General features: G+C 45.2%; 1 protein-coding gene across 12 annotated transcripts in view; it reads right to left on the bottom strand.

Moving 5' to 3' along the window:
* The window catches only part of LOC147018632 (uncharacterized), a 63,654-nt gene that overhangs the window by 18,586 nt on the left and 23,555 nt on the right, over window positions 1-21,513 (bottom strand). For 5 of the 12 annotated variants that reach the window (XM_085898516.1, XM_085898505.1, XM_085898506.1 and 2 more), the window contains 3 exons: window positions 2,856-2,951; window positions 384-488; window positions 1-240 (listed from right to left, as the gene is read on the bottom strand). The exon at window positions 1-240 is cut by the window's left edge and continues 574 nt beyond it. In XM_085898516.1, coding sequence (XP_085754642.1) covers window positions 1-240; window positions 384-488; window positions 2,856-2,918 — 408 coding nt within the window. In that variant the 5' untranslated portion in view covers window positions 2,919-2,951. Of the gene's footprint in view, window positions 241-383; window positions 489-2,676; window positions 2,811-2,855; window positions 2,952-4,356; window positions 4,583-21,513 lie in introns of those variants that run through there. The other 7 variants (XM_085898507.1, XM_085898509.1, XM_085898515.1 and 4 more) reach the window with 5 other exon arrangements.

Raw genomic sequence — 21,513 nt, 5'->3', positions numbered from 1 at the left:
TGTAAACTGGATGGTGTAGCCAGGAAGTGTAGTATGGTCAGAAGGAGAGATCATCTGGTCAGCGAGTGACCTGGGTTTGCTTGAGAGTGTGGGTCGAGAGATCTGAGTGCCAGGCATAGATTCTACTCGGCCTGTCATGGGTGAAACCGCTCGCTGCTTGTGGAGAGACAAGTCCACTGGGTACTCCTGCATGTCTCCAGGCTTTTCTGGTTGAGGTGCTGATGCTTGCAGAGACCAGCCCTAGGATCAAGTAGCAAAGGAGGGAACAGTGAGTGAGAAAAAAAAAAAAGAGAGACAAAGGGTAAGGGAATATTAGAGGTTAATGATGAAACTTCCTCGAGGAGAAAAAGCGAGATCAGTCACATGCTGTAAAAACTACAAACCCGATTTGCATGCTTGAGGCCCAGTGCCCAGAACATGTTAAGCACAAGGGCGGGTCGAGGCGTGGTCTGCTTGCAGTTTGACGTTCTTGTTTTTCTACCCCAGGGCTTTCAGAGCAGGGCGTGGGGCACAGGGTGCAGCCCAAAAACAGAGGTGACACTAAGTTAACCTCGGCCCCACTCCAAGTTTCCTTCTCTCCTCCCTTAATTTTCTTTTTCTCCTGTCCCTGTTTGCCTTCAACTCAGGGTGCACAGAGACAAGAAAGATGGAACCAGAAATAGAAAGGGTAGGGGGTTGGGGGGGGGGGGCGGTAGCCAAACCAAACCAATTCCAAAATCTCGCGATTATCTTGCTGCGCCACACGGTCTCCTATTTGCAAGTATACTCCACTCCATCAACACTCCAATCCACTCTATCAGCTGTTAGGGGACAAGTGAGCCAACCACCACATGCACTGTCAATCAATAAGCTATTAAAAAAAACAACTTGTTGATCACATTACACCACACCCACAAGTCTTGCACACTGTGTGTAATATGCCAAAGCACGCCACCCCTCATTCACAACCACACCCATGCCATGAGGGTTATTCTCTCGGTCACATAATAACCAAGAATCAGCAATGAATGCTAAGGGTTGGCCCTTGAATGTTCCACATACATTATTATAGTTTTTGCACAACATTAGCTCTCATAAACTACTCTTAACCGGTATATATTACTCAACTCCGCCAGCAAACTGCCAACTCCTTAACCCACAATCCCAAACTCACCGAGGTCCGATGCCATATACTGAACCATAAACTACTCTTTGTCCTCCTGGATGCCCCCACCTCACCCCTCCTCCACTTCCTCCACAACCTCCTCCTCCTTCCCCCTCCCCCTGACCCCGACCTCCACTCTGCCCTAACGTACTTCATCCCAAATCTCACAACACAAACTTTTGTCAAATAGTTGTGTTTGGACTTCACATCAACACCCTGGAACATCATTATCGAGCACACAATTTAAAGCCCTCCAAAGGTAATTCTCACCCCCATCAATACCAAGGCCACAAAGACATTACAAACGAAATCAAGAGGTTTGAGCAGCTACATCTAAACAGCTGGTATGCACACTTTGGTGTGGAGGTCACCGCAAGGTATGGTCTAGAGACAATGCTACAGCCTGCACGAGGGGAGAGAAAGAGAAAGAGAAAGAGAAAGAGAAAGAGAAAGAGAGAGCCCAGAGCCCAGCCCAACACCCGTGGGCTGTTTGTGGAAGTGATGAAAAGTTATGGAGAAAATGTTACATGGGCATGTGACAGCAAGCAAATGGGTAGAAAAAGAGGAGGAAATCAGACATGAAGGCTTCGGGCAAATGAATTTATGGAAAAAAAAACAAACAAAAAAAAAAACTTGTATTTCAACCTTAATCGATGAACTTGTACAGTGTGTGCAGATAAATAAATAAATATGCACCAACGAATACTATTACCACCATTATTGCCAAGCACGCAGTTGTAAAACGCAGCTTGCAAACATCATATTACAGACAATTTTGTTTCCCACAACATATTCGACACTTCTCTGGCTTCCTGTTGATCCAAGTTTCGATCTCAACGAAGTTCCCTTTGAAATTGACATTGAGCTTGAATGACATGCATGATGGCAGTTCAGTCACTTGCCATATATCACACAACAGATATACAGGTAGTGGACAAAAAAAAAAAATGGAAACCCCTGGGTAAATGAGCGACCCCCAAGCAACGTCTTCCATACAGGTGTGGCATACGTGTTAATTCAGCAAATAACATTCCAGCGTGCTTCAAGTCATGTATAAAATGCTGCGCATGCCTAGTTGCCTATAATTATGGCTAGCATGGCTGCAAGAGGATTCCCCTCCCCCCAAAAAAAATTCCCACAACCACAGAGTACGTGTGGTCGCCCAATGGTTTGATGAGCATGAGCTGATGTTATCCACGTGTCATGGCCTTCGGAGTCACCAGATCTAACCCAATCGAGCATTTATGGGATATTCTGGAACGACGCCTGAGACTGTTTTCCACCTCCAATAAAACAGGTGTGAATTGAGACTTTATCATGAAAGAATGGTGCCACATCCCTCCTGCAGAATTCCAGACACTGGCGGACTCGATGCCGCGGCACATACAGGACGTACTGGTCACACGTGGTGGCCCAACACTCTATTCAGTGACTTTACATTGGGTGTTTCCATTTTTTATGTTCACTACCTGTATAAACTGTCGTGCAGTGCTGATGATGATACATCGAGAAATTAAAATATACATCTTCACCTTTACTTGAGAGTGCTGTACCAACATGTGGCTTAAAATTTGGATTTTCCACAGTGTCAAGAAAATGCCACTCAGATGGCAAACATCACTTTGTGTTGTTGCTACCATAAACTGGAATCATGTAATGGTACAGTTGTTTCGTTAGTCAGTATAAGTGTGGGCTGTGATGGACTACTTACCGCTGTATCAGTGGCCCCAGGCTGGGGTGCGCCTGGAAACGACATCTTGTCAATCATTAACATCCTGTTGACGTCAGAGCGACTGTGGCTACCGCCCTGGAAAACACAGTAAGAGGTGGGGAAAGGAAGGGTCGACGAGCGAGCATAAGAGGATGGGGAGATTTTGAGTAGCGCGATGTGGCACGCAAGGTTTGGCCAAACCAAAACCAGCTGGCACAGTTTTAAAGAGTCTGGATAAACGAGTTAACAAAGTGCTTCAGGTTAACGGAATTGAGCTTGGTATTCTTGGCCATGAAATTAAGCTCGAGATGAGGCAATGCATTTTGAAAGCTTATAGAAGAGTGCTCGAGATGACCAAGGTCCTGGCTGAACTCAACAGGTGGAACTCCTGTCTAAAATGCAGGAAGAGTTCTCAACAACCACCATCAACATTTCGGGTGTTGGACAACTCTAATACGACAATACAAACCAAGTCCTCTGGGTGTGTGACGCCCTTGGCGTGAACTCCAAATTTCCATGAGCTACAGTAAAAACCAAAAGCTTCCGTCCAATGCTGCAACCCATGACCATTTTTTTTTTTCCTTTTTTGTTTGAGCATGGCACATTTTAGGAATAGGTATCGCCGCGTGGGAATGTTGTACGAGTGCCAAATCCAAGCATGTGCAAAGCTACGCTGCCCACATCTGGAGAAGAAGTTACTTATTGGTGCAACCACCAACCACTGCGGGTGTAGGCCGCAAAATATGGTCAGCGCCATCAGCCTTCATTGCACTGCCCTCCTTGCCGAGAAAATACCTGCAGGGACCGATAACCACACCGGTGGCTTTGTTTTGTTGGATGGGCTTCAGGCAAGTCGGGTGACGCGATGCACGATTCCAGCCGGAGTGGAAAATACACGTCTTGCCGCATCGTCCGCTCCCCCCCCACGCACGCTCAGTCGCACCTCAAACCTCCGCACCCTCTTGCTAGGATATTTTACCACGATGTGCCTCGAGAACACTGTGCCAGTCTGCATGTCTAACCCCTTCAAAATTAATTATGCAAACGTTTCTACACATGTTGTGTGAACACAATCATTACATGAGAGACAAAAGAAATACAATATCTACATAATCAAGTAATGGAGTAATGCCATAATTGAAGGCCTAAGTCGGCTTGTTTTGATAGACATGCAAATGAAGTGCACAATTAAATACTTCAAACAATGGTAGGGGTGAGGGTGCTAAAATATAGAACAAATGTATATATATATATATATATATATATATATATGCTGTATTGATTTTGTATAGATATGACGAAGCACTTCTTCCACTCAAACAATAATAGAACAATGCTCAAGACAATGTGCACGTCAACATCACATCCTCTAAAGTAGTTTAAAAAAGGGAAACAATAGCAACTTTCCACAAACATCCAACTCAGGCCATGCTTGATCAGTTTGTATCATTTAACTGCATGCTCAAAATGAACAACAAGTCCAAGCATTCGAATGACTTACCGACGGCACTCGAAAACCTTACAACGGCTCAGACGAAGCAGCGAGAGATTCCGATGGACAAACGGGTACGTTCACTTAAAATTCACATCAAAACTTTAAACAACAGTGCTGCTCTCCAAAACAGGGTTCATTCCATTCCATAGGGACAAGCACAATGGCTCATGAGCCACTGAATCCCAACGAGGGGGATGAACCAGCTTCTCCTCTGAACAACAAATCAGAGCAGAGGCGTTCGCTCTTACAACGTGCGGTCACATTTGTGGTTCGTCCCACACTTTCGCAACTATCAGTGATGCAAACAAACAAATTTTGTGAGACTAGTGACTCATCACAGGGTGGAGCACTTTGGTACATCAACAATCAGCTAGCTTTGGCCTGGTAAACTGAGCGACCTGCTTCACAGTTCCACTTCAAACAACACCACTCCATGCTGAGAACTCACTTGGCAAATTGGCAGAACAAAGAACTTTGGTAATTCTTCGGCAGGTAGAATAACAGTTCCTCATTCTCAAACTGTGATTAAGTAGCCATGAATGCTCAAAACAAACAAACAAACAAACAAACAAACAAACATGCATTCTCCACAAAACAAATTGCATTTCACAACAATCAATTAAAATAATGACTGACAACCTTCAAGTCCTGCGTTTTGAATGAATGGGATCTTCAAACAACAAACTGCTGCCTTTCCTTCCCTGCCCTTTCATCTTCCATCCGAGTAGTCTCCTTGTGACGTAAACAAAATATTGTCACGGTCTTCATCAATACTATGCATTTAGCCAAAGAGCAAGTGCTGCCAAAGGAAGAAATTCTCCCAGCTGAGACTTACGATGCAGGAATTTGCAATTTGGTCCAAATAATGTCACAATGGCCGACTATTCAAAATATAGGATTGATATCTCTATAAGCGTGCACCTGATGACAGGATAGCTGGCTTATTGTCACCACAAGGACAGCAGTTCAACAATGTGATGTGAGGTACACTGACGGCCAAAAACCAGGACAGCATCTTGTAATGCAATCGTATCTAATCAGGAATAGAATGATTGATGGACTTCAAATAAAATAAATTTATCGACTGTGTGGTTGCTTTAATCACAAAACAACAATTAAGCTTTCCATCTGTGGCACCAATGTCCTTGGATCATGCACAGACGACAACAATACTTCCACAAGTGATAGCATGTACTGTGTATGGACCCTTAAGTTCACAGCTGACAGGGAAGCCTGGAGGTGTGCGCACACTCGCCTCTCAGCTGTCTCGCCAAGGTTTGAACCCCAAGCCAGCGATAAACTGCCATCCCGGTCGGGTTTTGCAGGCAAGGTAAGTCATCAATGTGTGTGCCGTCCCTCGGATGGACGTTAAATTGGGCGCCCCATCTGCCGGCATTAGTTAATGTGCATTAAAGATCCCACGGTGTCCTTCGCAAAGACTGGGCGAGTTATCTCTGGCACCATGAACAAATTCCAAATTGCTGCACACTCAGGTGAGTATCCTGCATCAGAGTGCCGACACATCGAAGGTTGTAACAACCGGCAAAGAGACCGTTTCAGTTGACCAGACATCCTGTATAGAGCATGGTGTACAGACAGACAGACTGATGCTCAGCTTGGCGAGCATGCATGGAACAGCTTGCGATACTTGATTAAAATGAGGAAGTACACTTTCACCAATGCGTGCATTGTTATTCTGCCCCCCCCCCTGCTGATTAAAAAAAATTAACTGCAGTAACCACTGTGAATTTTTTCCACAGCGGTTAACTAAATGATCCATGGTTTGGTCTCATCACCCATTGGTGAGATGACAGCGAAAGACAAAAAAAAGAGGAAACTTGAGGGTGCATGGTGCACGAGCCCCTCCAATGTAAACTGGAAGGCACTTTATAGGGCATTTCAAGATAAGGAGCTCCACTGTGAAGCCAAAAAAACCCCCAAAAACAATCAAGATCAATAAAGTAAACTTTTAAACACAAAATATCCATTGAGCTATCAATAAAGTTGTCAAAGTTTGAAATAGGTGTCCAAAGGCTGGCAAATTAAAGCTGGTATACTTTATTTTGGTGGCCATCTGCAAAGCCATTAAAGGCTCAAGACACTGCTTGAGTGATGCGCCCGAACACTTGATCTCGGACCATGAGCAAGGCACATATCAAAACAGCGGTAATTTGTATTGACGAATTTGAAGAAGTGTTTCTAGTACGAACAAAGTTTGAGTCGATACATTTGATTCAGTGTACCCATCAGAGCATTTGAACTTGACGAGATAAGTTTGGACCGTGTATACAGGATGCCAACTTGTTTCCTAACATCTACGTATTTCAAGCAAAATTTTAATTTTGACTCATATCAATGTTATATATATATATATATATATATATATATATATATATATATATATATATATATATATATATATATATATATATATATATATATATATATATATTGTTACGGTTGTGCAAATTCACAGGATACCATATAGGTCCTAAGATCAGTTATGTCGATAAGTCTGTGTTCAGATAGATTTCCCCACCGATGTCTAAGGAAATTATTCGTGTAACCGGGCTGTGATCTTTGAGTCAGACATTTTTCATTTACTATCTTTATTTTGGACCAACCGCATTTCAACCACCACAACCTCCTTCACAATAACCACCTTCTCCACAACCGCCTACACAACAACCACCTTCACCACAATGACATCTCCTCACCATCTCCTAAACCACATCTCAACAATGAACAACATCGCCTCACCTAAATCTCCGCAAACGCCGCCATCTTTGCACCAGCCACGGCGAGTTCCCCACGAACGGCATCGCCGCCGACAGACGCAGGGGTTCCCTGTTAGGACGGGGGCCGGTGATTTCCACAACGTCCGCGTGGGGCAGATGATCTCTGCCATGTCCGCTCTCTCCGAGCTTCGCATCAAAATTGGATCAAAAGATCGAAAGGGGCGGAGCCAGCAGGGGGTCAGAGGTGAGAGATCGCAGATCAAAACCTCACCTCACGGACCCAATATAAGGGCATGTAGAGACGACAAGCAGGAGTTGTGTGGAGTCGCGTTGGGAGCTGGGTCAGCCTGGAGTCTGGAGTCTGCAGTCGGTGAGGAGCTGGAGAGAGTGGAGGAGACAGGAGCCTGGAGCGCAGCCTGCCGTGCCGAGCCGAACTGTGTGTTGCTGGGGAGAGGCCGGAGAGGAGTCGCCAACCAGCGGCATAACGGTCCGAGGTGATCGGGCCCCAGGACAGTCCAAACGACGCGGAGGAACGGACGGGCTCTTAAGAGAGCATCAACTCTGAGAGAGCAAAGGCCCGTTCGTTCCTCTGAGGCGTTGTCGACTAGGCCCGATCGACCGGGCCGCACGACGAGGCCTGGGCCGCACCGCGGTCACGCCAGCTGCCGTGTGGATGGGACGCCGAGGAGCACCCAGCGAGTCGCCACGAAGGCGGCAGGTAACCAGCGCGGCCTCTCGGAGCTCCTTCGGTCTCCCAAGCCCTGAGAAACATTAAAGGCTTACGAGCCCGGGCCTTTTCTTTTCTGGGGTTTTGCATGAACGTTGTGGCGCCATGTCTTTAAGTAGAGCTGTTAAGTGCATGTAAATAAATAATAATAGACGGTTGTAGTTCTTTTTGTTACTCGTGTCCTGTCCCTTACCCCCATTGCATGAATTGCATTGCTTGTATACGTGCATTGGTTGCATACATGACTGCTTACGTGTGTGTAATAAATGTCCTTGTTTAAATGTTAACCCGTTCGTTGTGTCCTTTCCCTAATTGAACTGCTATAATTGAGTTCGGAATATAGCTGGCTTTTTAATAGCCGATAAAAGAATCGGATCCGGCGGGGCTTGGCGATATACACCGCTCGGCAAATTGCAAACAGAGCGAGCTGCTTAGCGGCTCGTTTCCAAGCAGGCCCCGTTGAGGTACTGTCTCTTGGTCGTCTGCCCGTGCAATTAATTAGGTAAATTAACCATTCGGTAATCGGACCCTGTAGCGCGGATAGAGTATTGACAAGACTGTGGTGTGATTAAAGATACACCCGTAGCTGGATTTAGGCGTTGATCCGAAAGGTGCAACTGGGTTTGTCCATTCGGTGGGCGAGAAGCGGTCGCCATTGGCGAGAAGCGGTCGCCTGCACGCCGAACGGGTGGAAACTACAACAATATATATATATATATTTATTTATTTTTTCAAGGTGGGGCGCACACCCCACCGGTGGGGTGTGGCAATACTTTGGTGGGGCATGAGGATTCAGAATTAATGAATCAATATATGATCGCTGCATAGCTTTGCTATGAGTTCCCTTCTTGGTTGACTCAGCCATTTCTGGTGGATTTATCTGAAGTACCAGAGCAATACCAAGAGGAGTTATGCGAGTTACAACAAGATGAGTCTGTGAAAACTCTTTTCAAGATCAAAGGAACAATGATGTGGCTGTCTGAGGAGAGCGAAAAGAAATACCCAAACCAGACGACTTCGGCAAGGGAAGTATTGATACATTTTCCATCATCTTAGTCAGTCGAATGTGGATTTAGTGTTGTTACCGATTTGCTGAAAGCTAAGAGAAATCGACTGGAAATCACGAAACGTGGTGATTTAAGGCTGAAACTGACAAAATTGGTTCCTCGAATCAAACAAATCTGCAGCCAGCATCAAGGGCAGGGCTCCCATTGAAGTGAGCAGCAATTGAATAAAATTTGCAATAAAGTTTTAATAAAGCCTTTTGAATACATATGTAGTATATACTGTAGTGTCTCCAATCATGGTGGGGCGTACGATTTTTTTGAAAATCAAAGTGGGACGTGGGACAAAAAAGGTTGAGAAACACTGCTCTAAGCCAATGGCACCCAACTTACAGGGATCCCCAGGCAGTTATCTCGTTAGTCTTCGTGCAGTCAGACCTTCCCCTTGTGTCGAATGGGTTAACGGGACAAAGTGCGTTGCGTGGGTTTTATCGTGAGGTCTAATTATATTGTTACGAATCTGGAAGCCATTTGCACACAAACAGACATCAGTCCCTCAGCTTAGTTATTTCAACAAGTATGTGTATAGTTAGATTCCTCCCTATATCTAAAGGGAATTACATGTGTGCGCTGCGAAGTTTCTTTCTAGTTAGATTTTTTCAATCCCCAACGCCAACAAATCAACCCTTCACTTCTTCGCACCATCGACGCCATTGCCCATGTGCGTTCGATCACGGACATGGGCGGAGGTTTCCTCACCTCAGAACACTGACTCTGCCCCAGAAGGCAGGGTTTTCCCCCTGTCCAATAAGAGGGGGACAGATATCACCCCACGAAACCCTGTCCAATCAGGGCAAAGATTACCTCAGAGGGCCGATCACCCCACCCTGCCCAGGGGAGGGATAAGAATCGCCGGGCTCCCCTTAGTGCTCGCTGGAGTTGGGTTGGAATTTGTCGGAGAAGAAAGGGTGGGGGGGCCATTGCTCTTGGTGTGCGTCGTTGGTGGTCGTCGTTGCTCATTTTGTCGAGCAGTAACCCGGAGTCCAAGCCGGGTATCTCCGCTGGCCCTCTGTGAGGAGCAACCGTGGCCCCCGCCTGGACCCCACGATACCGTGTCTGGGCTCGCTGATGACCCCGAGTTTCACACCTGCAGTCGCGGGCCAAACTGCACGAGGCGACCAGGTACCGACCAAACTCTGACCTCCAGCCTGTCTATCCCCTTGGCCACGAGGGTCGAAATAAAGATAATCCGGGTCTATTTTCTTTTTGTTTGTGTGTGTCTGTGGTGGCACCGTCCTATAAGTAGAAATTGAATAAATGTTGATTGCTCATTGTACAATGCCTGTATATGCAGAATAAGTCCACACTGTGTCTTATTATTGTAAATAAATAACTGTTAAATGTTCCAGTTCGTTGCCTGTCGTTTCTATCATTGACCCAGCATGGTTTGGGCTGAAGAGTCAGAAAGGCTGATTGTGCCGTAAGTTGATATTTGGACCGGCGCGGCTTTGGTAATTCCCGCTCAGTTACGCCGGATCCGAGTCGGTAACAGCGACTCGGTTTGGACAAAGTCGGCCGAGGGTGTGGTTTCCCCGGTAGTTAGAATGCGTGGTTATTTAGGTATATTGGAGATCTAGACAATTAACCCCATGCCACGCGGTCAAAATATTGGCATCCACGGTCCACTACGGGACCCGTGACCTTCGGAGTTATCCGAAGGTTACGACCTTTAATTCCGGGTGTTCGGGTAGAGACGGCCCAACTGCTCCGTCTAGTGGTCGTCCTCGCCCCTGACCCCCGGCCCACAACAATATATCTATCTTCTATTCAATCCTGATTTCCAACCAACCCTTTCCTTTTATCCATGACACAAATCGAAGCAGGCACCGCACCCAGACGGCCGTCTTTGAAAATCACAACGACGAGGACGCTCCTTGGCACATGCGTGGCATTCCCTTTCATTTGAATCTGCAAGCTGATTTACAACGGCGTCTCACCTTGCTCCACCTTCACTCACCACCTCAAACAGCAACATCTCCTGCACATAGAAAAAATTACCCTGCGCCTCCACATCGATGCAATTTGCCACCAACAAGCGTGCTGCGTCGCCCAGGCCACTTGAACCGCGTGGTGCAGGGACGGGTCAAGCACGTTAACAGCACCAATCGCAGCTTGCCGGGGGTGCCCCGAACGGGCATGCGGGACCGACACGACCCTCATCCAGTCGCCAGAACACGGCCCGGGAGTTCGGTGCAGGGCTCCAGGCCATGTCGCACCGGATGTGCGAATGAGGCCACTTCCGGCCCAAGAAACCTGGCAGGGCAGGGCTGGGATCCAATGGAAGGGCACGATTCAGAGGACGGTGCGTCGCTTCAGGTTATCGCCCCACCCTTTCCCTGGGGCTTATACAAGGCGGTCGAGAAGCCATCCACCCTCTCTCCTGCCTGCCTCACACTGTCTCTGCCTGTTTGCCATGTCCACTTATTCGCCTCTCTGCTCCGCCCTCTCTTTACTGCACCTCGTTGTATACCTGTCGCTGCATCTGCACTCGGGGTTGGTGTGCGACAGACGTTCTTCTGGACCAGTGCGGAGCACGCATCTCCACAAGCCCCGGCAAAGCAATTGAGCAGGAGATAATGCACCGACTCTTCAGGTGGGATCGCTCAAGCGGAGCGTCCCCCAAAGCATACTGGGTTTTGCGGTTGGCCGACTGTGCCAGGTATTGAGGCCATTATGCCTCATCTGCTCTCCTTTTTTCTGGCGAACTAATCTTCATTGGGTTTGTGTGTGTGTTTATGAGATGGTGCCTGTCGTAGCATAAGTTAAGATTGTAAAAGATATAACAGGATAAGTCTGCTCTGTGTCTGCTTTTGTAAATTGCTTGCCTTTTGTCGCACCCCACAAATTCCTTGCTATCCCTGCTGTACATAATAATAAACCCATTTACTGTGTCACATACATTTCCTGGCTAATTGTAAATAAATGCTTGTGTAGAAATGTTCCCAGCTCATTTTCGTCTTTTCCCTCATTGGTCCAGCATGGTCCGTATCCTAGCCGAGCCGGGACGTTATACCCCAACGATCTGTTTTCCAACCCGGTACGTCCTTGGTAGTTACGCTCAGCTGCATCTGATCCAGTAAGGTGATCCGCTTTGAACAAGGCGTACCGAGGGCGTGTCCCCTGGTAATTAGATCACGTGACCATTTTCGATGAGATAGGGGAGCAGAAATTTATTTCGATGAGCATATATGTATATATATATATATATATATATATATATATATATATATATATATATATATATATATATATATATACATACATATATATATACATATATATATACACATATACACACAGATTTCATATATGTATATATATATATATATATATATATATATATATATATATATATATATATATATATATTTATTGTTACGGATCTGGAAACCATTTGCATTCAACACACAGATGTCCCAAAAGTCAGTTATGTCGTTAAGTATGTGTGTAGTCAGATCCCCTTCCTTTTGTCTCGTGACAAAAGGTGTGCGTTGCGATTTCATTTCGTTAGGTTATTACATCCAATAAACCATCCCATTTGCATGACCCGTTTGACCCATCACGCTCCATCACCACCAGCTGGCTGCTCATACCTTGACTTGCCGAGAGGGGGTCTCGCGGTTCCAGTTCTCAGCTCCCACGAACGTTGTAACTCTTGTACGATGACCTTCGCGGCGCTGACACTGTTACTTATCGAGAGCGAAGCCACGTGGTGGAGTAACTGGGGTCTCCTGGCAGGGGCCGAGGCCCCGCCCCGGAAAGGTGGGCTGGAGGACCCTCTCCAATCAGAGGCGGACAACGAGGTGCGTTTTCGCCAAGGGCCCCTCCCCGTGGAGAGAGGCCAATAAATCTTCGAGACTCTGTGTAAAGAGGGTCCGGTCGAGTTTGCTTTCATGGTGGCTGTAACGGGTCGAGTTTGCTTTCACGGTGGCTGTAAGCAGTCAGTTTTGTTTCACGGTGGCTGTACGGGGTTCTGGAGTTTCACGGTGGCTGCTACGAGGAGTTTTAAGGAAGGACAGAGCAACCCTGACCTCCCTCAGTGGACCCCGATTGTTCACCACCCGAGCTCTGCCACGAACCACGAGTCCCTACGTGCGACTGGGGACCAGACCAACGACCTTTGTCAGGTGCCACATCGTGGAGCACACCCTTCCTCCAACGGTCAGGTACACCACCGAACTCTAACCCCCAGCTTGTCTCTCCACAGCTGCGGGGGTCCAATAAAGACTTTGGGTTTCTTTTCATTTTGTGTGTGTGACTGCCTGTGGGCCCGTCTTGCAAGTGGATCTGAATAAGTGTTTTTTCTCATTGTAAATATTCCTTCTTGCATATTCGCGTTAAGTCCTGCCTTTGTCTTTTTATTGTTGATAAACATTTGTGGAAATATTCCCAGTCTGTTTCTGTTCCTTCTTGAATTGGTCCAGCAGAGTTTGGATCTGAGTTTAGGCGGGGTTTTATCCCCGATAATCCGTTCATTCCAGCCGGCACGGCTTTGGCAGTTTTCACTCGGCTGCACCGGAACCGGAGTTGGTAGTCGGTAGTTGGAACTCTACCACAGTCGGTCGAGTGACCTGGTTCGAGCAAGACGTGCCGAGGGCGTGGTTTCCCCGGTAGTCCAAATCGCGTAGTTAATTAGGTAAATTGGTTATAGACAAATAGACCCTATGCTACGCGGTTGAGATATTGGCGACCACGGTCGGTTAAATGACCCGCCGGCTCGCGGAGTTATCCGAGCGACGGCCGACAATTCCAGGGAGTTTGGTGGGAGGTGATGCAAGCTTTCCTCACCTAGTGGTCGTTCTCACCACCAACCCCCGGCACACAACAATATATATATATATATATATATATATATATATATATATATATATATATATATATATATATATATATATATATATATATATATATATATATATCTGCTGGTGTTTGCTTAATGGTTTGGGTGGTGTGCTTGGGATCCTTAGATCCTGAGTTCAAATCCCAATCGGCTGTTGAATTAATACCAGGTGGGGTTGACTCTGCCGGTCATCCTTCCGAGGTCAGAAAAAATGAGTGCCAGCTTGCTGCTATCCTGAGTCAGAGTGGCGACCCATCCAGGATTGTACCCAATAGTCAAGGAGACTGCTTTGGCAGCACCAACGCTCTGCACAGAGTATGATCCAAATGGAATGGAATACAGTAATCCCCCGTTTCTCGTGGGGGTTACGTTCCAAACCTCTCCGCGCTAAGTGAAAATCTGCGATGAATGGACGCCTCCCCCAAAAAATTGACTCGTCTGGTCTGGTCGGTTTGGCAGTGATTGGGTTTGAGGTGCCGGAGATTGACTCGTCTGGTCTGGTCGGTTTGGCAGTGATTGGGTTTGAGGTGCTGGAGATCGACTCATCTGGTCTGGTCGGTTTTGAGATGCTGGGTACGAGCAGTGCTTGTCCAACTGCGGCAAACCTTTTTCCTTCCCGAAGCATATATTGAGCACCTTTACCTTAACCTTCTCCTGGAGCGTCCCAGGACCTTCCTCTGGCGCTTCGGTTCCTTGCCAGAAGCCTTAGAAGGTGCAGGGCGTTTGGGCGGCATCGTGGGGCTTGGAGAAAAAAACGTAGAAAATATTCGAAGTTCACAAGCGAAACTTTGTCTCGTGCATTGTGTGACTGGTCGAGCACCACGCGTTATAATTTATTGCTGAAATAATTTATACTTTATATATGATTACCGCGATGTACCGGGGGGAATCCGCAGAAAAAAATTAGTTACGTTCCAAGGGAAAACCCATGATGAACCGGGGGAGCGATAGGTGAACCGCGATAAAGCGGTGGTTGACTGTATGTATATATATATATATATATATATATATATATATATATATATATATATATATATATATATATATATATATATATATATATATATATATATATATATATGCAGTGGGGAGAACAAGTATTTGATACACTGCCGATTTTGCAGGTTTTCCCACTTACAAAGCACGTAGAGGTCTGTAATTTTTATCATAGGTACACTTGAACTGTGAAAGACGGAATCTAAAACAAAAATCCTGAAAATCACATTGTATGATTGTTAAATAATTAATTTGCATTTTATTGCATGAAATAAGTATTTGATACATCAGAAAAACAGAACTTAATATTGGTACAGAAACCTTTGCAATTACAGAGATCAGACGTTTCCTGTAGTTCTTAACCAGCTTTGCACAGACTGCAGCAGGGATTTTGGCCCACTCCTCCATACAGATCTTCTCCAGATCCTTCAGGTTTCAGGGCTGTCGCTGGGCAACACAGACTTTCAGCTCCCTGCAAAGATTTTCTATAGGGTTCAGGTCTGGAGACTGGCAAGGCCACCCCAGGACCTTGAGATGCTTCTTACGGAGCCACTCCTTAGTTGCCCTGGCTGTGTGTTTCGGGTCGTTGTCATGCTGGAAGACCCAGCCACGCCCCATCTTCAATGCTCTTGTTGAGGGAAGGAGGTTGTTGGCCAAGATCTCACGATACATGGCCCCGTCCATCCTCCCCTCAATACGGTGCAGTCGTCCTGTCCCCTTTGCAGAAAAGCATCCCCAAAGAATGGTGTTTCCACCTCCATGCTTCACGGTTGGGATGGCGTTCTTGGGGTTGTACTCATCCTTCTTCTTCCTCCAAACATGGTGAGTGGATCATTCTCCCATTCCTCCTCTGGATCATCCAGATGGTCATTGGCAAACTTCAGACGGGCCTAGACATGCGGTGGCTTGAGCAGAGGGACCTTGCGTGTGCTGCAGGATTTTAATCCATGACGGCGTAGCGTGTTACTTTTGGTTTTCTTTGATACTGTGCTCACAGCTCTCTTCAGGTCATTGACCAGGTCCTACCGTGTAGTTCTGGGCTGATCCCTCACCTTTCTCATGATCATTGAGGCTCCACGAGGTGGGATCTTGCATGGAGCCCCAAACCGAGAGAGATTGACTGTTATCTTGAACTTCTTCCATTTTCTAATAATTGCACCAACAGTTGTTGCCTTCTCACCAAGCTGCTTGCCTATTGTCATGAAGCCCATCCCAGCCTTGTGCAAATCTACAATTTTGTCCCTGATGTCCTGAGACAGCTCTCTGGTTTTGCCCATTGTGGAGAGGTTGGAGTCTGATTGATTGAGTGTGGACAGCTGTCTTTTATACAGATAACGAGTTCAAACAGGTGCAGTTAATACAGGTAATGAGTGGAGAATGGGAGGGCTCCTTAAAGACAAAACTAACAGGTCTGTGAGAGCCGGAATTCTTACTGGTTGGAAGGTGATCAAATACTTATTTCATGCAATAAAATGCAAATTAATTATTTAAAAATCATACAATGTGATTTTCAGGATTTTTGTTTTGGATTCCGTCTTTCACAGTTGAAGTGTACCGATGATAAAAATTACAGACCTCTACGTGCTTTGTAAGTGGGAAAACCTGCAAAATTGGCAGTGTATCAAATACTTGTTCTCCCCACTGTGTATATACATATACTGTATATGGTGATGTGTGTGGTGGTTTGTGGGGAGGATAGACAGAGGGGACATGTTGGATTTTGAGTGGATTGGAGCCTATGTTGATAATGCACAAAGGATGGGTGGTGTCCAGACCAGACTCGAGTCAGATGGACTCTTGTGTTTCAGAATATTATTTGAGGCAAGGCAACGTCATATGTTCTGTGATGATAGATAGTTGTGAATGTGATGGTACAAAGAGGTATTTAATGGGAGAGGGATGGAGTGGGATGGGAGAGGTATCATATTAAGGATAAGAGAGTTATGGTGAGCAGTTGTACGTTTCATGGAATTGGGATGGAGGATGGGTGGTCATCGATTGATGTGGGTGAGAGCGATGTTGAGCTGCAGAAGCAATTAATTGAGTGCCTTTATATTTAGGTGGATTACAATTGGAAGTACTTTTGTTTGTGCATGCAAGTGGGATATGTTTGAAGATATTGTGCACCGTGTTGCTATCCTGAGATCTTTGTTCTGTACACACTGCAATGAGCATAGTGAGTTTATTTGTGTCTATTAAGAATGTGGTTAACGGACGTCTGCGTCATGGTTGTACATTCTGTATTAATTACTTTTAAATTAAATAATTGTAAATTCTTCCCTTAATCAAGTTAATAGAAATTGAACTGTCTATACACACCCGTAGGGTGGGGAAATGGCTCGTAATATAAAAAGTTAGCAACAAGATCATCTACGAGCCTGACGCACTGCACAATACCGTCAACAGAATTCTTTCATTCATTTGTGTGTTGAGTTATTTTTATTTTTTAATATATAACAAATATTTTTTACCATGTATCCAAAAGAAAAACGTCCTCCATTTATTTGCACAACAAGCAAACATGGCAAAGAAAGAAAAATGCACCATCATGTGGGCAAGACCAGCCTTGCAAGAAGCATAACTCATTGCTCACCAACCAGCGAGGTTCCTGGAATCCGCCGTACCGAGAATTAAAGCAATGTAGCATATCAGATACACAAACTCGTCACCCACTAAGTTTCAGACAATGGGTACAATTACTCCACAGATTCACCCAAGTTCACTGTAAACACACAAGATGCAAATAATTCCCCACAAAGTTTGAAAACAAGGAAATAAATAGCTAAATATAAATTGCCCCCCCCCCCCCAAAAAAATGCAGTTCATCGTCATTGCATTACAAGAAAATCTGTTGCGACATGTTGCATTCATCTGGATCACCATGCACACCTTGTTGTGCAGCACAAGCCAGTTTGTGTCATATCATGGTTGAAACAAGCAAACAGAAATGAAAATTAAAAACCTCTGGACATAGGATAATGTTTGACCTGGCTGCAATGCCAATTGATTGAGGGACTACTAAGCCTGGTGTTGACTTAGCCGCTTGGGTGGCTGGCCGAGGATCTTAGGGTCCTGAGTTTGAGCCCCGTTGGCTGCTAAATTAACACCAGGTGGGGTTGACTCAGCCTGTCATCCTTCTGAGGTCGGCAAAATGAGTACCAGTGTACTGATCGAGGGGAACAGTATGAGCGGTACAGCCGCGCTTTCAAGAAACGATAGCGACCCGGCAGCCAGGCTGCCATACGCAAGAATAGAACAGAGGGATTATTATGACAACTATTACTACACCGTGAAATATTTAACGTCCAATAACAACCGATACTGACAGACGAGTCCTCCAGCTTGACGTCCCTCTGATGGACGGTGCATACAACGATGCGTCATCTGGCAAAACACCAAGGTGGTAGTTTATAGTTTTATCGGTGGCTTTGAGATTTGAATGCAGGCTCGGCAGTGAGTGAGCATACCTCGAGGCTTTCCTGCCATTCCGTGAGATCAGCACATTTCTGGATAATGACAAATGAAACTTATGCGATTCCGTAAAGAGAAATGTTTGAAGTATGCAAATGACAAGCTTTGTCTGGTAAAGATTGAATTCAAACAAATCTATGGCCTTTCTTAAAAAAGAAAAACAAGGAATCCCAGCATTTTACGACATTGAACACGAAGGATATTTCAAACTGAAAATTTAGACATTTGTACAAGTTTTTAATGTTTTTTTTTTTTTTTTTAAGTCATTGTCAAGTTAATATCTAGAATCGAGAGGGCAAGCCAGTTCAGGTAGTAAACGTGCCTCAGAGCTTCCAAATCCGTTTGCATTCCTGGTTGATAGAGATCTACGGCTGAACTTAGCATGTTTACACGACAGAGATGATAAAGCTGGCTGTCCCGTGGATTTTGTCATTTCTAAAAATTCAAGCAGGGACATGTAGACGGCACTGCTTTTTTCTACTCAAGTTTGATCAGCCAGCCCAAGTTGTTCTGAGGCACGCAAGACCCAAACACCGAACGTGGACTGGCAGCCGTCGAAGCAAATTATTAATTTCCAATTTGTTGATATATGAAAATTAGCTCCATAATCTGCTTCGTGAGTCAGCTGGGTTTGTAATTGACTATCCGATAGCGAATATTGTCATTCTCCCGACACAAACTCAGATTATAGAAAGTTAGAATCTATTGGCCACATTATTCCCACCTTCTTGTGGAGTTACAAAAGTGTGCTGATAGACTTGAGCCAAGCCCCGGCCTTTCACAAAACAGCTGGCCAGGCATGACATTCGACTAATTAATTGGGGCAGGAAGTTCAAGATGCCGGCGATAGCTCGTCTACTCTGCACGAAGGACACCGTGGGATCTTCAACGTCCACCAACTAATGCAGGCAGATGGGGAACCTGGCTTAACGTCCATCTAAGAGACGGCACATGCACTGATGAATTACCCTGACTGTGAAACACCGGGATGACAGTTTATAGCTGGGTTGAGATTCAAACCCAGGCGAGACAGCTTCGTAACTAGTGTGTGTACCTCCAGTCTAAGCCAACCTGCCAGCCCCAGTGAACCACAATATCTGCTAATTTTAATCTCTGCTGATGCCTCCAAGGGGGAAATAAGATCGCTTAATATTTGCTCATCAATCAACAGCATCTGTCAACATCATGAAATACACATTCTGTGAAAATGCCACAGGTTATTCTTCTTTCTCTTTTCAAGCAGCGATTGAAGGCTCAAGGAGGACCTTGTACATAGATCAGCTACAGGGTAAACACAATGGCAGTCAATAGTCATCAGTGTACTTTTACACCAATCACACGGACATCAGTTGACATATGTTGTACAGGCTTCGAACCTGGGTTTCCTGCATCGTGAGCCATCGGTTTTGATCCCTGACGGGCCGACCGCTTTGATCCTTCGTGGTGAAGTTTTTGATCCCTGTATCGACGTATAGAAAAAGTAATGGAGTCAAAGTTTGCTTTGTATCCTTCCTCAATCGAATCACCCTTTTATCTGTTCTGTGCTGCTTGAAAATGAGAATCGTTTCAAAGAGTACTATTGCATCGCCGTGACATGTTCAGACAAAGCAGAAAATTTTCTGCTCACATCCACTTGATGTACAATCTTTCTGAACCACGAGAAGAACCAGCTCTCTCCAACCCACTCGAACCAAATCCAGCACAAATCATCACAGTTTGGATTGCTAATCTTTTTTTTTTTTCTGTATCTTGCATAAAGCTTAAACGTCTTTTATCAACTCAACTTGCTGAATATTTATTATTCAAATAGCTAGGATGAACTATTTATGCTAAACTTGCTTAGGATCTCGGCATTTCAGAACTGGCTTCTGAACGTGGCTTGGCCTATTGGCTCATCTATGATATTTTGATGGTTTCCAAGTAATTGGTTTGGATTCAAATGAAACGAGCTTCGCCTCACGGGGCCTCACAGCATCTGCCACCACCATTGGAGTGCATTTACGAGAAAGCTCCAATTTTTTTTTTAACTTCAAGAAAATGGAACTCAAGGTCCTCTCTCTTGCTGCCCCACACCCACACAACTCTTATGAGGCAAAATAACAAACAAATCTGGTCATCACTACCTGCTCTGATGAGTACCCAGTCTTTGAGCTCACAAATTTGTTCAAACTACTTCAGTCTGACAACATTCCTTCTTCGTGCGAAGACTTTGTGCGGTCTTTCTCGATCAAAAAAATGTGGGCGATTGCTCTCAAGCCAAAAATAAATAAATACATAAATAAACAAACAAACAAACAAGCAAGCAGTCATAGACTGGTACTTACGAAATCGTCAACTTGACCTCTGACCTTGTCTAATAAAAGCTGTCTCTGGAGAAGGTAGCGACGCAAACCAGAAGTTTCTAGAATGATTCTGTACCAAACCATCAAAAATTGAATGTTTTGGATGTTTGACCTCACTGTGACCTTGACCTTTGACAGATTTTGACCAAAATCTAATCAGCACTAGCCATCACCCTCCTGAATCACGTGGTGTAATTTGACATTGGTAACTTCTTCCGTTCTCGAGTTATCGTGCCTACAAACAAACAAACAAACAAACAAACAAACAAACAAACAGAAACGGAAGGCATCAATATACTTACGAAATCTTTAGATTTCGTAAGTAACAAACAAACATGCGTCACTACTCTTCACCTGAAAAATAAAGACTTCACGTCACTTCATAACTAGGACTCCAGTTCATAAGAATATTTTCTCTTGAGCTTTTTTGAAGTTAAAAAACAACAAATACACCACAGGGCAACAAGAAGAGCCGTTTTATTTTTTGGCTTTTGTCCTGATTTAATTAATACATAACATTAACACCCTCATAACCAAACTCGGTGGTGAACGGGTTAGAGCATCAGCTGCGAGCATGGCACGTCAGCGGTTCAAACCTGGTCTGAATCATACCAAAGACTTTCAAAAATACTACGTGTTGCTTCCTTGCTTGACGCTCAGCATTTAAAGGATATAGCATGGACAAACCCCGTCGGTTAGCATCCTGGATGGTGGGAGTGGGGAGTGGGGAGTGGGGGAATTCTTCTTCAAAAAAAATAAATAAATGTGCCCATTTTGATTGCGAAGACAAAAGAGATGCCACTACATGGCATTGCCAGCACCAAGGGTGCTCCAGGAAGTTACATCCCCCCCCACTCCTCCCCGGCCAAGGTCAACCGCTGAAGTTTGTCTCATGCTAAGAGCCAAGTCCTGAATTTCCTGGTGCGCATACGTGCAATTTGCGTGTGACAGCTCTTCCACACGCCTGAAACACCATCAAAAGCAT

This window comes from Eptatretus burgeri, chromosome 10, assembly GCF_056783735.1.
Source record: "Eptatretus burgeri isolate ZD-2024b chromosome 10, Ebu_testis_v1, whole genome shotgun sequence".
NCBI classification, from domain to species: domain Eukaryota; kingdom Metazoa; phylum Chordata; class Myxini; order Myxiniformes; family Myxinidae; genus Eptatretus; species Eptatretus burgeri.
Note: the sequence above shows the minus strand (reverse complement) of the source record. Positions and strands in the feature narration are given on the sequence as shown.